The 16,853-nt window shown below is 43.6% G+C and overlaps 2 protein-coding genes across 2 annotated transcripts; both read left to right on the plus strand.

The window, feature by feature from the left end:
• The first annotated feature begins 8,000 nt into the window (after positions 1-8,000).
• Positions 8,001-10,792, plus strand: LOC131695415 (cathepsin B-like). Its single transcript, XM_058983903.1, has 2 exons — positions 8,001-8,126; positions 9,690-10,792. The coding sequence occupies exon 2, from the start codon at positions 9,707-9,709 to the stop codon at positions 10,697-10,699; it is 993 nt and encodes a 330-aa protein (XP_058839886.1). The 5' UTR covers positions 8,001-8,126; positions 9,690-9,706; the 3' UTR covers positions 10,700-10,792.
• Positions 10,793-10,935: 143 nt separating this feature from the next.
• On the plus strand, positions 10,936-12,647 carry LOC131695414 (cathepsin B-like). The gene has a single exon (XM_058983902.1). It carries the CDS (start codon positions 11,477-11,479, stop codon positions 12,491-12,493), a length of 1,017 nt encoding a protein of 338 aa, XP_058839885.1. The 5' UTR covers positions 10,936-11,476; the 3' UTR covers positions 12,494-12,647.
• Positions 12,648-16,853: the final 4,206 nt, after the last annotated feature.

Below are 16,853 nucleotides of genomic sequence, written 5' to 3' on the forward strand. Positions count from 1 at the left end.
ATAATGTAACTTTTTTATAATTCAAATTTGGAATAAAATGTATTTTTTTAGTTGGTGCAATACACAGCAAGTTTACTTTTTTTAGTTAGTTTTAAGCTGAAGTGAAACAAACGGTGGTGTTGAACTACGTTTGTAATAATATTATCTTATTTAATACAGTCACCATCACTAGAAAGCGATTTTGCTAAATATATAACGAAAACGATTAAAATATCCCTTAAAATATCACCATTGGGCATACATGCAAAAATTCTTTAACAATTTTTGATATACTCCTAATTTTGCCACGTTATACAGTAGGTTCTTAGGTATGTAAAAAAAATATAACGAAACAAAAAAATCGAAAAAAAATATTTTGGTTTTTGGCCAAGAATTTGTTCTAGTTACTCCTCTGTGCGGTGTGAGAAAAAACTGCTTTTTTCGTTTTCCAAGTTTGCCGCTTTTTCAAGCTTTCTCAGTAGAACCTTAACGTTCGCTGCATCGAAAAAAAAATCAAAAGGAGCATATGGCTTAATGACCCAATTGATCCGTCAGTGTAGAACATTTGGCTGCAGTCTACTTGATTGTATTTATTATAAAACATGTTTGGGATCACATGCGACCGAATGTAATCCCGGGATTCCACAAATCTCCTCCTTCATGGATGTATCGAAAAATACAGTTGAATCAGAAGTATCTAAGAGATGAGCACGGTTATAGTTATACGAAGAAGAATTGATGCTCTGTGCCATTGTAATCGAGTACAAGGACAAATCGATTTTTTAGCGGAAGGACATCCGCCAGTACTTCTAGACTCATTGTATTGGTCGAGTGCATGCAACCCAAAGCGATACGCGCAACAGCGACACTGGATTCTCTCTAGTTTGATGAAATGTATGTTCACAGCGGAGCGAAAGCAGAAACATCCGTACTCCATCACTGATAGTATCATTGTTTGCTACAGCCTGATCAGTTGAAAGTTGATCCTTTGTTGGCACCTCTGTTTCAGATACTTAAAGTGACATCTATAGATCTTCTGTGCCGGGGCGTAATTCGGACAAACCTTCATGGCGAAATCGAATATTCAACGGTTTGAATATTCCGCGCCCTCGTTAGTACTGTTTCGGTTTCGCAAACGCCGTGCCGTGCCCAAAGAGTACTCATCAATGACTCTCCAGTGCAAGCACTTGGACGAGTTCACGACCGCAGAAGACGTTGTCGCAGCCGTTAAGGAGCATTGCGACGTCACAATCGAGCGGGCCTCTGTGCGATTGAGAGATGGACCCTCTGGCACCCAAGTAGCCTACCTCAGGCTACTGAAGGCGGATGCCAAAAAGGTAACCGAGAAAGGGAAGCTGAAGATCGGCTGGTCGGTATGCCCTATTAGTATACCCCAGCCGCCTTCAGTGGATAGGTGCTATCGGTGCCTTGAGTCCGGCCACAAAGCATACGAGTGCAAAGGCATAGATAGGAGCAAACTATGTCGTCGCTGCGGCGAGGAGGGACATAAAGAGCGGGGGTGCACTAAGGCACACAAGTGCCTTATCTGCACCGCTAAGAAGCAAGCCCATAAACATGCTATGGGCGGACCTTCGTGTCCCTTCGGTGAGTTAAATAAGAAGAAGCCGTGAACGTCACACAGCTAAATCTTAACCATTGTGCAGCAGCCCAACAGCTGCTGTGGCAGTCGGTCTCGGAGTCGAGGACAGATGTCGCCCTCTTATCAGACCCGTACCGCATCCCTGCCGGCAACGGCAATTGGGTGTCGGACGGGTCTGGAATGGTGGCAATCTGTACAACGGGACGGCTCCCGGTTCAAGAGGTAATACACCCCTCCGCCGAGGGTGTGGCGATTGCCAAGATCAATGGTGTGTTCTATTGCAGCTGCTACGCCCCACCAAGGTGGCCAATAGAACAGTTCTACCAGATGATCGACAGGCTCTCGTCGGACCTAGTGGGCCGGAAACCGGTAGTCATAGCGGGAGACTTTAACGCTTGGGCAGTGGAGTGGGGCAGCCGCTGTACAAATAACAGGGGTCAAGCGCTAATGGAAGCGCTTGCGAAACTCGATACTGTGCTAGCTAATAATGGCTCCGCTAGTACATTCCGTAGAAACGGAGTGGAGGCGTGGATTGACCTAACATTTGCCAGCCCGAGTCTGGCTCCAGGCATGGAATGGAGGGTAGACGAAGGCTACACCCATAGTGATCATTTAGCAATCCGCTTTAAGATCAACTATGGTGTGCAGCATCCGAGGGCGGGAGATCCCTGTCAGGTACGCGGGTAGAAGTCCAATCACTTCGACAGCGAAGCTTTCACCGCGGCCCTGGGACTGGAGGCCAACACCGACAGTCTAAGCGGGGATGCGCTGGTAGCTGTTCTATCACGCGCGTGCGACGCCACTATGCCGAGAAAAACACTGCCAAGAAACGGTAGATGCCCGGTATACTGGTGGAGTGCCGAGATTGCAGCTCTACGGTCAACCTGCCTCAGAGCTAGACGTAGGATGCGAAGAGCTCGCACCGAGGATGCAAAAGAGAACCGCCGTGAAGTGTTTCGAGCTGCGAAATTGGCCCTTAACAAGGCCATTAAAAGCAGCAAGAGAGCGTGTTTCGACAACCTGTGTGAGAGTGCCAACGCGAATCCGTGGGGTGACGTCTACAGGATTGTGATGGCCAAGACCAAAGGGGGCTCCTCACCCCCAGAACGGTCTCCGGACCGGTTGGCAACGATTATCGAAGTACTCTTCCCGTCTCGAGCCACAAGCCCCTGGCCACCTGCACTACGAGACAGTGCGGGCACGGTCGAAATGGTGGCTCCAGTGACGAATGAAGAACTACTCGCAGTGGCTAAATCCCTAGCAATGAACAAAGCTCCAGGGCCGGATGGAGTTCCAAACAACGCTCTCAAGGCAGCGATCATAGCGAACCCGAACATGTTCAGGCTAGCTATACAGAGATGCCTTGACGAGTGCCGTTTCCCCGATAGATGGAAAAGGCAAAAATTGGTGCTGTTGCCGAAGCCTGGGAAGCCGCCAGGCGACCCATCGGCGTACAGACCAATCTGTCTGATCGACACGACTGGCAAACTGCTTGAGAGGATCATCCTCAACAGGCTCACCCCGTACGCGGAGGGTACGGACGGTCTGTCAAGCAACCAGTTTGGCTTTCGGAAGGGTAAGTCCAAAGTGGACGCTCTCAACTCAGTGATAAATACTGCCGAGATAGCGATCCAACGAAAAAGGTGAGGTATTCGATACTGTGCGTTAGTGACACTTGACGTGAAGAACGCATTCAACAGCGCAAGCTGGGATGCCATCGCGCTCTCGTTACACCGGCTTAGCCTACCGGTGGGTCTGTACCGGATCCTGGAAAGTTACTTCCAAAATCGCGTACTGCTATACGAGACCGATGCCGGTCAGAAAAGGGTTCCGATTACCGCCGGAGTCCCGCAGGGCTCGATCCTAGGCCCGGTGCTATGGAACCTCATGTATGACGGGGTTCTGAGACTGAAGTTCAATCCTGGGGTCAAGATCGTCGGCTTTGCCGACGACGTAACCTTGGAGGTCTACGGGAAGTCAATTCCTGAGGTAGAACTAACCGCAGAACACGCGATTAGCACGGTGGACGAATGGATGAGCGCGAGAGGCCTGGAGCTCGCTCATCATAAGACGGAGGTAGTTATCGTCAACAACCGCAAGTCGGCACAACATGCAGTTATCCATGTGGGAGAAGTCGCGATCACTTCACAGCGAAGTCTGAAGTCTCTCGGAGTCATTATAGACGACAAGCTGACCTTCGGCAGCCATGTCGACTATACGTGCAAGAGAGCGTCGACTGCTGTTGCGGCTCTATCGAGAATGATGTCCAACAGCTCAAAGGTGTGCGCCAGTAGACGTAGGTTACTGGCAGGCGTTGCCGTATCTATCCTCAGGTACGGCGGCCCGTCATGGTCAAGAGCACTGAGGGTAACCAGTTACCTACAGAAACTGGAGAGCACCTACCGCGTGATGTGCCTCAGTGATATCTGCCTACCACACGGTATCACACGATGCATCCTGCGTGATAGCGAGCATGATGCCAGTCGGGCTGGTCATTCGGGAAGATGAGGAGTGCTTTGAGCTACGTGGAAATAGGGGAGCCCGCGAGCGCACCAGGGTGACCTCGGTCGCCAGATGGCAGCGTGAGTGGGACAACTCCTCGAAAGGTAGGTGGACCCACCGGCTGATACCTAGCATATCGAGCTGGGTGGGAAGACCCCATGGGGAAGTTCACTTCCACCTGACACAATTCCTGTCAGGCCATGGCTGTTTCCGTCAGTACCTCCACAGGTTCGGGCACGCGGAGGTCCCAGTCTGCCCGGACTGCCCAGGTGTAGATGAAACTGCCGAACACATACTGTTCGTATGTCATCGGTTCGACGTCGAAAGAAGAGCAATGCTTGACGTCTGTGGCTGGGACACAACCCCTGATACCCTTATTCAGCGGATGTGTCAATCGGTGGAGAAGTGGAACGCAGTCTCGGCTGCTACCATCCAGATTGCCAGTAGGCTACAGGTAATCTGGCGAACCGAGCAACAGACGACGGGCACGGCTAACTAGTGATTGGTTAGCTGGAGCGAAAAAGGCCAAGCGCAAAAAAGGGAGTGAATGGTCTGTTCATGCCGAGGCAGGTTTGGCGCAGCGAATGACAACCGCGTAAGGGGTAAACCCAGCCACCCCGAAGCAAGACAGAACAGTGAGTGTATAGGCGTATAAGTGGACTGCCTCATGCCAAGACGGGAGGGTCGTAGCGTAGTATGTTGGAACTTAGCTATCCATGCCTCATGGCGTGGCAGAGAAGTGAAAGGGTGAGCATCCAAGTCAGTCTCACACGGCATGTTAAGGGTGAGCATAAAAGTCAGCCTCACAGGTATGGTAGAGGCTAGCACAAAAGTCAGCCTAGCAAGGAATGAAAAAGGTGAGCACACAAGTCAGCCTCGCATGGTATGTCAGAAGTGGGGCCTAAGAAAAATGTCCCACATGGGATGCCAGAGGGAGTGACAAAGGTACAATAGAGTGGCACGATTGAGAGTGAATCAGGTGATAGGGTGAGCACCCAAGTCAGCCTCACATGGTATGGGTGGGGCGAGCACAAAAGTAAGCCTAGCAAGGAATGAGTAAGGTGAGCACACAAGTCAGCCTCGCATGGAACGTAAAAGGTGAGCACAAAAGTCAGCCTCATGTGAGAGTGTTTGAGAGTGAATCAAAGTGCGATTGAGAGAGCACCCAAGTAAGCCTCATACAGGACGTATGAACGCGTGAGTGAGAGTGAATGAGTACATTTAGTACAGCCATCCCCACAGAAGTAATACCGAGAGGTAGTTCCTGGGAGGAATGATGGCGGAGCCCAATGGAGTTTAGTCGGTATTAATGGCTGGTCACCATTCGAGTCCGACACGCCCCCAGTGCACCCCGTGTGGTAGATTGGACCCTACCAATAGCACGTGTACTGGGCTAGGACATAAAGGTCTTCTCCATTGTAAAAAAAAAGAAAAAAAAATTCACTTACGGACTGGAAAAAACACTTGTGCCTCGATCGAGCGCTCGTAAACGAATTACATGGGATATTTGCGGCAGTATAATTCTCAGGTAAAATCATCACAAGGATTTTCGTCGACCAACTAATGCGAATCCACGCGTACCACCAGCGTTGTCAACAATGTTTTTAAAAACTGGAATCTCTCTTTAAAAAAATGGATGCTCGAAAAACTAAATTGAGAACATTGAAAAATCACAAACAACAAAGCCACCTGTTCAGGTAGCCATATCGTAATCTGGCCTAAATAATAGCTTTTTTTTTAATTTTTCATGGGTTTTCTAGAAAGCGATCTTGAGATGTCAATAAACTCTATCCAGAGTCGCCGATATGCAACATTGGTTCGGGATTCGATACATCATTACCTATAAAGTGAACCAGGACCGTTTAGAAAATTTCTTCGGGAATTTTCGCTGAAACGGAGGGCCACATAACCCTCCACATCCGTTAGATGCACTAAACCGGTAAAGGCTTATTATGCTTGGTAGAGGATTATAACGACAACTAAGCCAAAATTAGAATTCACAGGAATTTGGCATTCAAGAAGACATTGTAATATGTCGCATTTTCAAAGAAGCGCATATTTGTCCGGACGAAGAGGATATTTCAAGCTGACTCAATGATTGTACCGATGAAGCTGAAGACAAAGAAACGGCACTAGAAGAAGATGATTTTCTTGTGCCACGGTAATCGTCGCTCGACCACTCAATCGGGTAATACACGCACAAAATTGAGGAACTAGATGAATAGACGCCCAGGAAAAAAAAAAACGAATTTGTAAAGCTCAATCGGCCCAGCGCCGAGTCGATTTGCATTCCCACCAGAAGTGTCTGCTACAAATTCGACCCAAATCGGACAATTGTCTAGCTACCGGAATAGCGCATTCGAAGTTTGTATGGGATTTTTCCAATTTCCATTAATAAAGCTCACTAAGCATTTTCGCCGCTAGGTGGCACTGTATGCATTAGTTTATCACAGCAGGAGAGTAAGGAAAATAATTTCCTTGTCTACAACTTTGTCGTAGACTGCAAATTAATCCTACTTCCTTGGAAGACGGTATTAAGGAGTCAGTTTACATTGGCCCTTAGAACACATGGTGGTGAATCAGTAGTCGATTCCCAGAATCTTCATTTTCTGCTAAATAACGGTCCTATCATTAGAGCATTATTACGTTTGGGGTAAACGTTGGTGACATTCTCGACAATACTCTCAATTGCAAAGTCGAGTGGCTTGATATCCGGAGATGAGTTACATTTCTTTGGCCCAAAAATGCTTCAAATTATGATGGAACCACGTTTGCACGCCTTTTGCCGCGTATACTATTGCTGAATCTTGGGTAGAGCAAATCTCAACGTCATAAAACTCATTTTCCATGGTAAAACTTTCGGCTGTAAAAACTTCAGATGTACTGATTGATTTCCACGCCATCCGGAACTCAAAAATCAGATTTTTTACCATTTGAAGTTACGGCAGCCCAAATCATAACCGAATGCGGTTTATGCGTCCTTTATTCATATTTACACTGGGATTAATGGAATCAAGAGTGCCCTATTATTTCGATGGTTAAATTTGCGGGTTACATTGAATAAACTCCCATCCATATAGATAACGTCAGGAGGATCTGCAAACCAACTTTTTAGCATTTTGCATCTTTTCAGCCATTTTTTTTTTCGTTGCCTCAAAAAGAAGCTGGTGTTGTCGTAGTTCGTGTGAATACAATCCACGGTCTTTTTTCACCATGATTTGGATCGTTATACGTGACACATTATACTTCTTAGCCATTTGTTTCATGGATCTGGTCGAACTGCGACGTATTTCATTGGTCACAGCTTTAATCAATGCATTTGCCCTTGCTGAACGATGCCTTTTTGATCCTGGATGTCTAGATGCTTCACTTTCATCTTGCAATTGTTTCTTGCATCGTCGGACAAATTATCGATTCACACCGAGCAGCTGCGTTATGTCTCTGTCCTCTGTTTCCTGAATAGTTCCAAAACTGCACATCGATTGGATTCCTCTCCATAGTTCTGAAATTTAACAATATCACTAAACAATTATTACATAAATTTTATCACAGATATTCAGCTAAGCAGGCAAATGCTATATTATTCCCTAAGGAGAAAATTGGTTTAAACCCGTCTTTATGCATGAAATGGACATCGGGACATCGTAAGTTGGAAGTCGTTTAGTGTGTGTTCACAAGTAGTGTTTCCAATTTTGAACTTAGCGTCAGCCCGGTGCATTAGTCAAGTGCCGTGGTTGTAAAGATACAAAGTCGAAAAGCAAACAACTGGACTAATTATAGTTAGGTTTTGCGCCCTTCATGCATAAAGACGGTTTTGAAGCAATTTTCTCCTTAGGGAGTAATATAATTTTCCAACGCTTTCTTGCTGATTTGAGTATTATGACGTCACACAATTCCGGCCGCTTTCACGGCGTTCACTAACACAGTCACAAACTGCAAATGCTCCTACCCTTCACATAGCATTATGAGTTTACCGGATCAATAACACAGAGTACATACAGAACACATCGTCGACCTAGTCATTACTCACATAGTTGCTGTCGAGGTAAGTACGCTTTTTTGTTCTGTGTCCCTTGAAAACTTCTTTGCAAACCCTGTGAAATATATTTTGTTGTAGTTTTTGGAAACAAAAAATTGCAATTTAATTTAAAACAACTGTCGACTTGTGTACAATGCCGGGTCTGGTTTAATTTTCGCATCAAGACAAATAAATTCACATCATAGCTTACAACTACGAAAAATGCAAAATTTTAAATTTGATTAAAATATAGTGAAATGCTGCGCAAAATGACTCATTCTTTACAGTAAACTGTTTTGCAGAACCGATCACAAGCGGTGAAAACATTGAAAATAAAACATTCGATAACGGTTGTTGTTCGCAAGTAGGAAACACAAAGAGGATGAAAAAATAATACAAATATACCTGCCTAGATTTATTTGCATTCAAATCTGCTGACCAGCTGAATGAGATTTATAACAAAGCGTCGCAAAATTTGATCTATTGTTTGTGGTAGCGGGTGAATCTCATATTCATTATTTTTCTTGATATTTGAACATTTTAGCCTACTGCAACCACAACCAAAGATGTCTGACAGTGTTCCACTGATAAAATTGCTGATCGATAGATAAACAAAATGTCCTAAACAAAGAAGACATCAAATTTCTCCTCGGCTCAGATTTAACTGCTGATGTTCTGTAGCATTTTGGCGACGTCAGACGGATCATATTCACAATCCGGATTAGCTTTATCCACTATTTGTTGATTTACGTGAGCGACTGTATCCTTTGTTTCTCCGTTGATTTAGTTTGTAAAAACCGCATATAGATTTGCTCTTTTGCAGTCGTGTGACTAATGTAGAACAGCATATATATGTACATGGAGACGGACGATTTATTTTCCTTGTTTGTTTGGCCTTGACGACGGCGTAGTAAGCATAACTATTTGTTGTTTACTTCGTTGTTTTAAAATTTTACTGTACGGTTTTTATCAAGCCTTAAACTATTGTCGTTTTTCATTGTCCTAGAAATAATTTCAAAACAAACATTGAACAAGTTAGGAACCATTTATTCGTGTTTAGTTCTATTTATCTTTGGTTACATCGCTTCAGTTTGCTTTGACTACGCATGAAATCCCGCACAATTTTTTTGTAGGTCGGTGGGATGATAAACGTGTCAAATATAGAGACAAATTTATTAGCGCACCAATTGTTCTCTAACGTGTATCCGCCTTGCACTGGCTAGCATGGTTACTTTCGTATGTTTGTCACTACGCAGCCCTAACTAAAAGCCGGGCCAAAAGAGAGTTATAATCTCTTCTATTCTGGCTCATCATTTATTTTAAATGAATCAAGCATGGTAATTAAGGGTCTTTTAGTCTATTAATATTTTCACGCGATGATCTCAGTTTAAAATACACGACCTCTCCCATACAAGCACTGCATCATTGTTGCTTATACTTGTTCAGTGCATTATAGGCTGACGCAAATAACCTCCCTTTGCCACTATCTCAACCAATGGTAAACAAGTGCCAGACTATCACCATCCACCACCAGATTGTTTTCGTTCAATCCATCTGACCCGTTGTTCTCTTTTTTCTATCAATTTCCAGGAAATTCAATACAGACAATGAAGTATCTGCTCCTACTGATGGCCCTCGGGCTGGTCCGAGGTCAGCTCAATCCTCTGTCGCAGGCCTTCATCAATGAGATCAACGCTAAAGCGACGACCTGGCGGGCCGGGCCAAACTTTGCCCCGCAAACTTCGATGGCCTACATCCGCGGGCTAATGGGTGTCCACAAGGATGCGGACAAGTTCAGAGCCCCGGTGTTGATACACGAGCTGGAGGACGATGACGATTTACCGGAGAATTTCGATGCTCGCGAGCAGTGGCCCAACTGTCCTACCATCCGGGAGGTTCGCGATCAAGGTTCGTGCGGTTCCTGCTGGGCTTTCGGAGCCGTGGAGGCCATGTCCGATCGGTACTGCATTCACTCGGGTGGAAAGGTACATTTCCGAGTATCCGCCGAGGATTTGGTTGCTTGCTGTCACACTTGTGGTTTTGGCTGTAACGGTGGTTTCCCGGGGGCCGCCTGGAGCTACTGGGTTCGTAAGGGACTTGTCAGTGGTGGTCCGTACGGATCGGAACAGGGTTGCCAACCGTACGTCATTGCTCCCTGTGAACACCACGTTAACGGATCTCGTCCGGCTTGCGATGGGGAAGAGGGAAAGACCCCGAAATGTACGAAGAAATGCCAGTCTAGCTACAACGTACCATATGCTAAGGATAAGCACTACGGTAAATCGTCCTACTCGATCGGCAGACACGAGCAGCAAATTCAGAAGGAGATCATGACGAATGGACCGGTTGAGGGTGCTTTTACGGTGTATGAAGATCTGCTGCAGTACAAAGAGGGCGTCTATCAACATGTGACTGGGAAGATGCTGGGTGGACATGCGATACGTATGCTGGGATGGGGCGTTGAAAACGATACCAAGTACTGGTTGATTGCCAACTCGTGGAACAGCGATTGGGGAGATAATGGATTCTTCAAGATTCTGCGTGGTGAGGATCATCTCGGTATCGAGAGTTCGATTGCTGCTGGTTTGCCAAAGATTTAGAGCGTGGATTTGCATTTCAACAGAGGCTCAAGTTTTTTGCATGTAATAGTGAGTAATTCGCATCAACTGAATAAAGACTTCTTTAGAGACTAAGCCGTTGTTGATTTTGAATTTACTACATTGTTAACTCTAGTTCCTTCTGTTCCTAAACAAGTCTTCATGGCGACATTGCAGATTCACATTCTCTTAGTCGTCCAACCACGCGATAAATAGAATGACTGAGAGGAATTGAGTCTGCCACGAAACCCGCAGACTATGCCACCTTGAATATTTAGAGCTACGAATACAATTATAATGAGAAAATAAAAAGGCATTCGCTTCGGTGTTGGTTTGTTTTTTCCTATTAATTGCCTCAACAATAAACTAATTCATACAACCCGGATTATAGTCGACATCAATCGCATAACCTACTAGCCCACTTTTTACACTGCGACTGTATTCCGCTTTGGAAATATTTCCACGCAGATCTAAGATCACACTGAACACAGACTAAGTCAATTCCACTATACATTTGCATTGTATTGCATTTACCGTACTTCCATTCAGTCGATCATCTTTGTTTCCCCCCACAAGCCACACCGTGCTTATCAGCAGCAACAGACAGAGAGAGAAAGTTCAGCTACCTTTCGCCATAAGAAATCTGCTGATCTGCAAAACTCTTATCAACAGCAAATCATCACTTCGGCATAGCCACAAGCACCCGCCAGTCCAACAGTGTTCGCCGTGTAACTCTATCGCGCTTACAAGATCTCTCCCCGATCCATTCCGACAGACCAAATGGTCACCAAACTGTGGTCGGTCCTGCTCGTACTGTCCAGCCTGTTTACGGCTGCTTTACTATCAGCTACTTCCGGTCGACACGGTGATGCCCCGTTCAACGATCGCTTCCTCAATCAGGTGCTGGAGCGCGCAAAAACATGGACCCCGGATACGTCGTTCGAAGCGGGCATCCGCTTCAGCACATTTCGCAATTTGGATGGTATCTACCAGAGCCAGCTGGATTTTACGCTGCCGACAAAAAGGCACCACACAATCGAAGAAGTGCACATTCCGAAACAGTTCGATGCAAGGGAAAAGTGGCCGTACTGCAGGTCGATTGCGGTGATTCGGAATCAAGGAACATGCGGATCATGCTGGGCCGTGGCTGCTGTTAGCGTGATGTCCGATCGGTTGTGCATTCATTCGCAGGGAAGGCTGGATGTGGACCTAGCCGCGGAGGATCTGATGGCATGCTGTAAGGATTGTGGAAATGGGTGCAATGGAGGCTTTCTAGATGGGTCTTCCTTTCAATACTGGGTGGATGTTGGGTTGGTGAGTGGAGCACCGTTCAATAGTACGGAAGGGTGCAAACCCTATCCATTCAAACCGTGCGAATATCCGTTCAAAAACTGCCACAAGGAAGAAACTCCAAGATGTTCGCATCACTGCGTACACGGATTCGATGGCAGATATCGAACGAATAAATTTTTCGGCCGCGTCGCCTACAAGATTCCGAACGACGAGCGAATGATTCAGGTGGAGATTATGACCAACGGACCAGTGGAGGCGGGTTTTACTGTGTACGAAGATTTGTTCCTGTACCGGAGTGGTGTGTATAAACACGTTGTGGGGAAACAGGTTGGCAAACACGCGATTAGGATCATCGGCTGGGGGAAGGAACAAGGGCTACCATACTGGCTGATTGCCAATTCGTACGGACCGGCGTGGGGCGAAAAAGGTTACCTGAAGATGCTGCGAGGATCAAATCATTTGGGCATCGAGAATACGGTAATAGCCGGGTTACCCAAAGTGTGATGAGAAATTTGAGTGTTAATGGTGGTTTTTTTGGCATTCTGCAGAACACAGCTTATTTGGGAATCATAAAAGTTATGATAGTTAAAGTTGAAAACTTGTGTATTCGAACTCATTTAATATTTCGCTCCAATAAAACATTGATTTGAAATTCGTTCATTCTTTGTTGCCTTTCTTTCAGAAACGTACAATATATTTTATTGATATTTTCACTCTAGAACGTGTTTGAACAAAGTTAATTTGTAATATGTTTAGTATATATTGTTATATAAAATAAATGATTGCTCACCTTGCCACAAAAGTGTATCGCATTTGCCGCTAAATTTGTGTATCGCATTTGCCGCTAAATTTCTGCCTTCTTAATATAGCATAGCTGACAAAACAATATATTTTTTGAAAAATTTGTATTCCACTTTTCCACACTATACACAAATTAATTGCTCATGTTTGAACGCGACGCCAGGAAAAACTTGAAATACTGCAGAGCTAACGGGAAGCAAAACCATACCGACGCTTTCTTCCTATGGTAGCAAACCGCTGCTACTGGGAGCCAGCAGCGTGTACCGGAAAAGCCTACTATTTCGCAAGGTTTCCTATTTTCATTTTTTACTCTATTCAACTTCTCAACATAAACTACACTCAATTACTTAATAATTCACACTAATTAGCTATTCAAACGGAAAATTCGCACTCGCGCCGATGGAAAACGAGAAAATAATTTGCTAATTTCATTATGAATGACCGACCGACGCGGAACTGTTGAATGAGTTGCACAAAAAGAACCGTTAGGAAGTTCATTTCGTTTGCGTCTGAAAAAGGTGAAGGCAGGGGTTCTGTTCATTTTCTGCAGGACACTGATAGAAAATCACACAATAAAACCAAATAAAATTATCCATCATTTTCATGTGCAATTTCATTAGAAAAAGCAAACCCAAATTATTTTATTTTCAGTTCATATTGTGTTTCAAATTATATTCAAAAAAACTTTCACATGAATACGACATGTTTTGCTCGTTTTTTGTTGGTTGCCATGCTGTTAAGACGTAAAGTATGAACTCAATCAATCGATTTCGTCGATTCTTCTGCCCATTAATATATAGGTAAAACTAATGGACATTCATGTGTAATTCATTTGAAAATCTTAGTCAAAGTTAGTTATTTTTTATAAATTTTATGTGATTTTCAAGTTCGCAAGTATTCCAATTGAAAATCACATTGGCCACACTGAATAATAGCAAACGAGTTCTTTTCATGTTTTACAATTGAATCAAGTCAATATTAATTCGTCAAAAGGGCAAAATTGTTTTTTGTAAACAAACTTGATTCGCTCACTAGTCTGCTGCGGAGTGGAATTTCATGAAAAATATGCGTTAATGTAAATTTTTACCCTTCGTAGAAGTAATTTCAATTGTTTTCTGCTTTGAAATTATAGTAAATTAAGAGAAACCAGCAAAATAAAAGTTTGTTTACAAATCTTATTCGCCCTTTTGCAAATTTAGTATGGAAGTGTTTTCCACCCCACTGAGACGTCCAAAAAATTGTTTCAAAATCGTTCAACACGGGTCCAACGATGGGCGTTCGTTGAACGGTTATTTGGACGTTGTCCAAATTGGTCCAACGAACGTCCTTCATTGGACGATTTTGAAACCAACCGTTCTTAGAGGGACATGATGTAACCTACACGGAAAAATAAAACAACCCACAGAATAAGTTCTTTTAACTCTACACGCCACCGAAAAACTACCTAAAAATCAGTACTTTTGACTCAAACTCGGGGTATCGCACAGGAAGGTGAAATTAGGTAAACCGTGTTGAAGGTAGTTTCCATTTAACTACGGCAAAAATCATAACTCAACCTTGAGTTTAATTTACTTAAATTTAAGTTGAATTTACCTAATTTTGAGTATACTTTAAACAACTCAAAAGTACCTTACTGCACGAAAGACCTCGACTGAGTCGAATCTCTCGTTTTGTTTTTGACAACACTAATAAGTGCGAAAGCGACGCACTGCCGGAAAACAAGGGAGAGGGAATATTTTTTTTACTCAAAATTAATGGAATGAAGTTTAGTCGGCTTTGGGGGATATTTCATTATTTTGGGGTAAATTTGGACTCCCTCTCTTTCGTTTTTCGCTGGAGGAAGAAGGATGCACAGATTTAAGATTACCTACTGCTAGGTAATGCGAGTTTTCTGTGTAACCCAGTTAAACTCATTCCGGAACCGGTTCGGATTTCTGTATGGAGTCAGTACCCAGTTAAGCTCAGCCGGAAATGAACCGGAATTCTGGCTGGTTCCAGTTCGTATTCCGGCTCCAGTGACACAACCGATTCTAGTTAGAATCGGTTGTTGCACTGGAGCCGGAATACGAACTGGAACCAGCCAGAATTCCAGTTCATTTCCGGCTGAACTTTACTGGGTATGGCTTCCAACTCAAATTGCAACAACCGATTCCGACTCAATCGGTTGTTGCATTTGAGCTGGAATCCATACTGGTTCCATTCGGGATTCCGAATGGTTTGACCGAGAACTAGAGTGCTCTAATGTTACCGTGTCTAGTTTTTTCAGTGTCAATGTCTACTCCACAGTGATGCCAGATTTCTTTCTTTTTTATTTTTTAATAATAGGGATCTTTAATTTGGAAAAATTGTTCCAGTTTTTCATATGTATTGGTAGCGGGTGTCCTTACGAGTACACTCATATCATTCTCAAACCTTAATTATTCTTTTATGATTTTTAAATTTAAAAAAACCAAATTAAATTCAACCAGCAAACTGACAGTTGTCCTCCTAAATGACGTATCTGCAAATATTTCGTTCGCCTCTTTGTTAACCGGGACAGAACCCCACACAGCATGATCTGGTACTCTGTCAATCCGCTAGCAGCCTGCCATCCCAAGTTTCATCTGCAAACTATGGTAGATCTGATAAGGCAACCTATAGAGTCGTGCAAGTCGCATGGGTTTGGATGTGTTATTGTCCTAAAAGGAAACAAACTAAAAAATGTTTTTTTCAATAGTTTCTGGTCAAAAAAATCAAGAAGACCTGAGATATTAACTCACGGTACTAATCTGCATCAGAATATGCCTTAACCCGCACGCCCCTAAAGATCCCTATTAACCAGTCAAAAAAAGAGGACGAACAATATCACGCAAATTGAATATTTTTTCGTTTTACTCTACTCGCCTATACTAATTGCCCCTAGGAACAAATTCGATTCGCGAATGCGATTTAAAGGTAATTTTAATCCCTAGACAAATTTTCTGGCGGTTGAAATAAACTTGGGTGTTTGTCGCGTTTCTCTGACATCGCGGTTCATGTTTGGCTTAAACCTACATTTTTTTTTAAGCGATTCGCGTCTTCTCGCTTATGCTTTGCTTGTCTCCCGCTCGGGTGTGCCTGGCAGATTTCCCCCCAGATAGCAGCAAAATAAAATTTCTGGAGGTCTGGCTGGCAGAACTCTGCCAGCCGGTCGGCGCAAATTTAACAACCGTTTCTGGCAGAATTTTTTGCCTGGCGATTATGAACCCATTATGACCCAGCGTATAAAATTTCATACGCAAAAATAACACATTGCTGGATCATACTTATTATACAATAAAGGCGTCTTCAAACTTCTGGTCTTCTGTGAACGTTAATTAATACCCTATAATTTATAATGTGTATGCTCAATAAACTTTTTTTTATAAAATTTCATTGTGTTTTCGAATGTCAAAGTTGGACAAAATTCAAACCAAAATAACAATACATATTATTAAATTTCTCTTCTAAATCACTAATTCTTGTTTCGGATTGAGAACGAGAGGTGTGAGGTGAAGGAGAGGTGTGAAATTGGTAAAACAATTGCGAAAGTTCAAGGTATGAAATTTCATACGCTTGGCTGAACCGATGTCTTTTTTCCTAAGGCAAAATAATTTCCTATTGAACCCGGAGGGGATTCACAACTTTCTCGCTGATTTTAACGTTGAATTAGTGCACTCAAAGCTAACGAATGCTTAATACGTTGCAAATCATGCCTGGTTCTAACCAGAATATTTTTTATGTAAATTCTCGTAAGAAAACGTTCTTTTTTCTTGAAATAATTACGAAGTTTGAGGGAAAGATGCTTTGATGCAACTAACCAATCATGAAGCGAAACGGCACAAGAGAGGATACAAGTGTTAAAATCATTAAAAAAAAGCTGCTAAATGAATGATCTCGCAAGGTTGACGATATTATTCGATTTTATGCTAAATATAAGTATATTAGCCAAATTTTCTCTGTAATGATTTTTTGATACCCTATCAGCCCAGCGTATAAAATTTCATACGCTGGTTTTTTGCGCAACAAAACGTTCCAAAGTGGTTATTTTATTTTTCCCATACTT

This window comes from Topomyia yanbarensis, unplaced genomic scaffold, assembly GCF_030247195.1.
Source record: "Topomyia yanbarensis strain Yona2022 unplaced genomic scaffold, ASM3024719v1 HiC_scaffold_4, whole genome shotgun sequence".
NCBI lineage: Eukaryota > Metazoa > Arthropoda > Insecta > Diptera > Culicidae > Topomyia > Topomyia yanbarensis.

Excerpts from the sequence above, each read along its gene's own strand:
- LOC131695415 (XM_058983903.1), top strand. The coding sequence starts at position 9,707 with ATGAAGTATCTGCTCCTACTGATGGCCCTCGGGCTGGTCCGAGGTCAG.
- LOC131695414 (XM_058983902.1), top strand. The coding sequence starts at position 11,477 with ATGGTCACCAAACTGTGGTCGGTCCTGCTCGTACTGTCCAGCCTGTTT.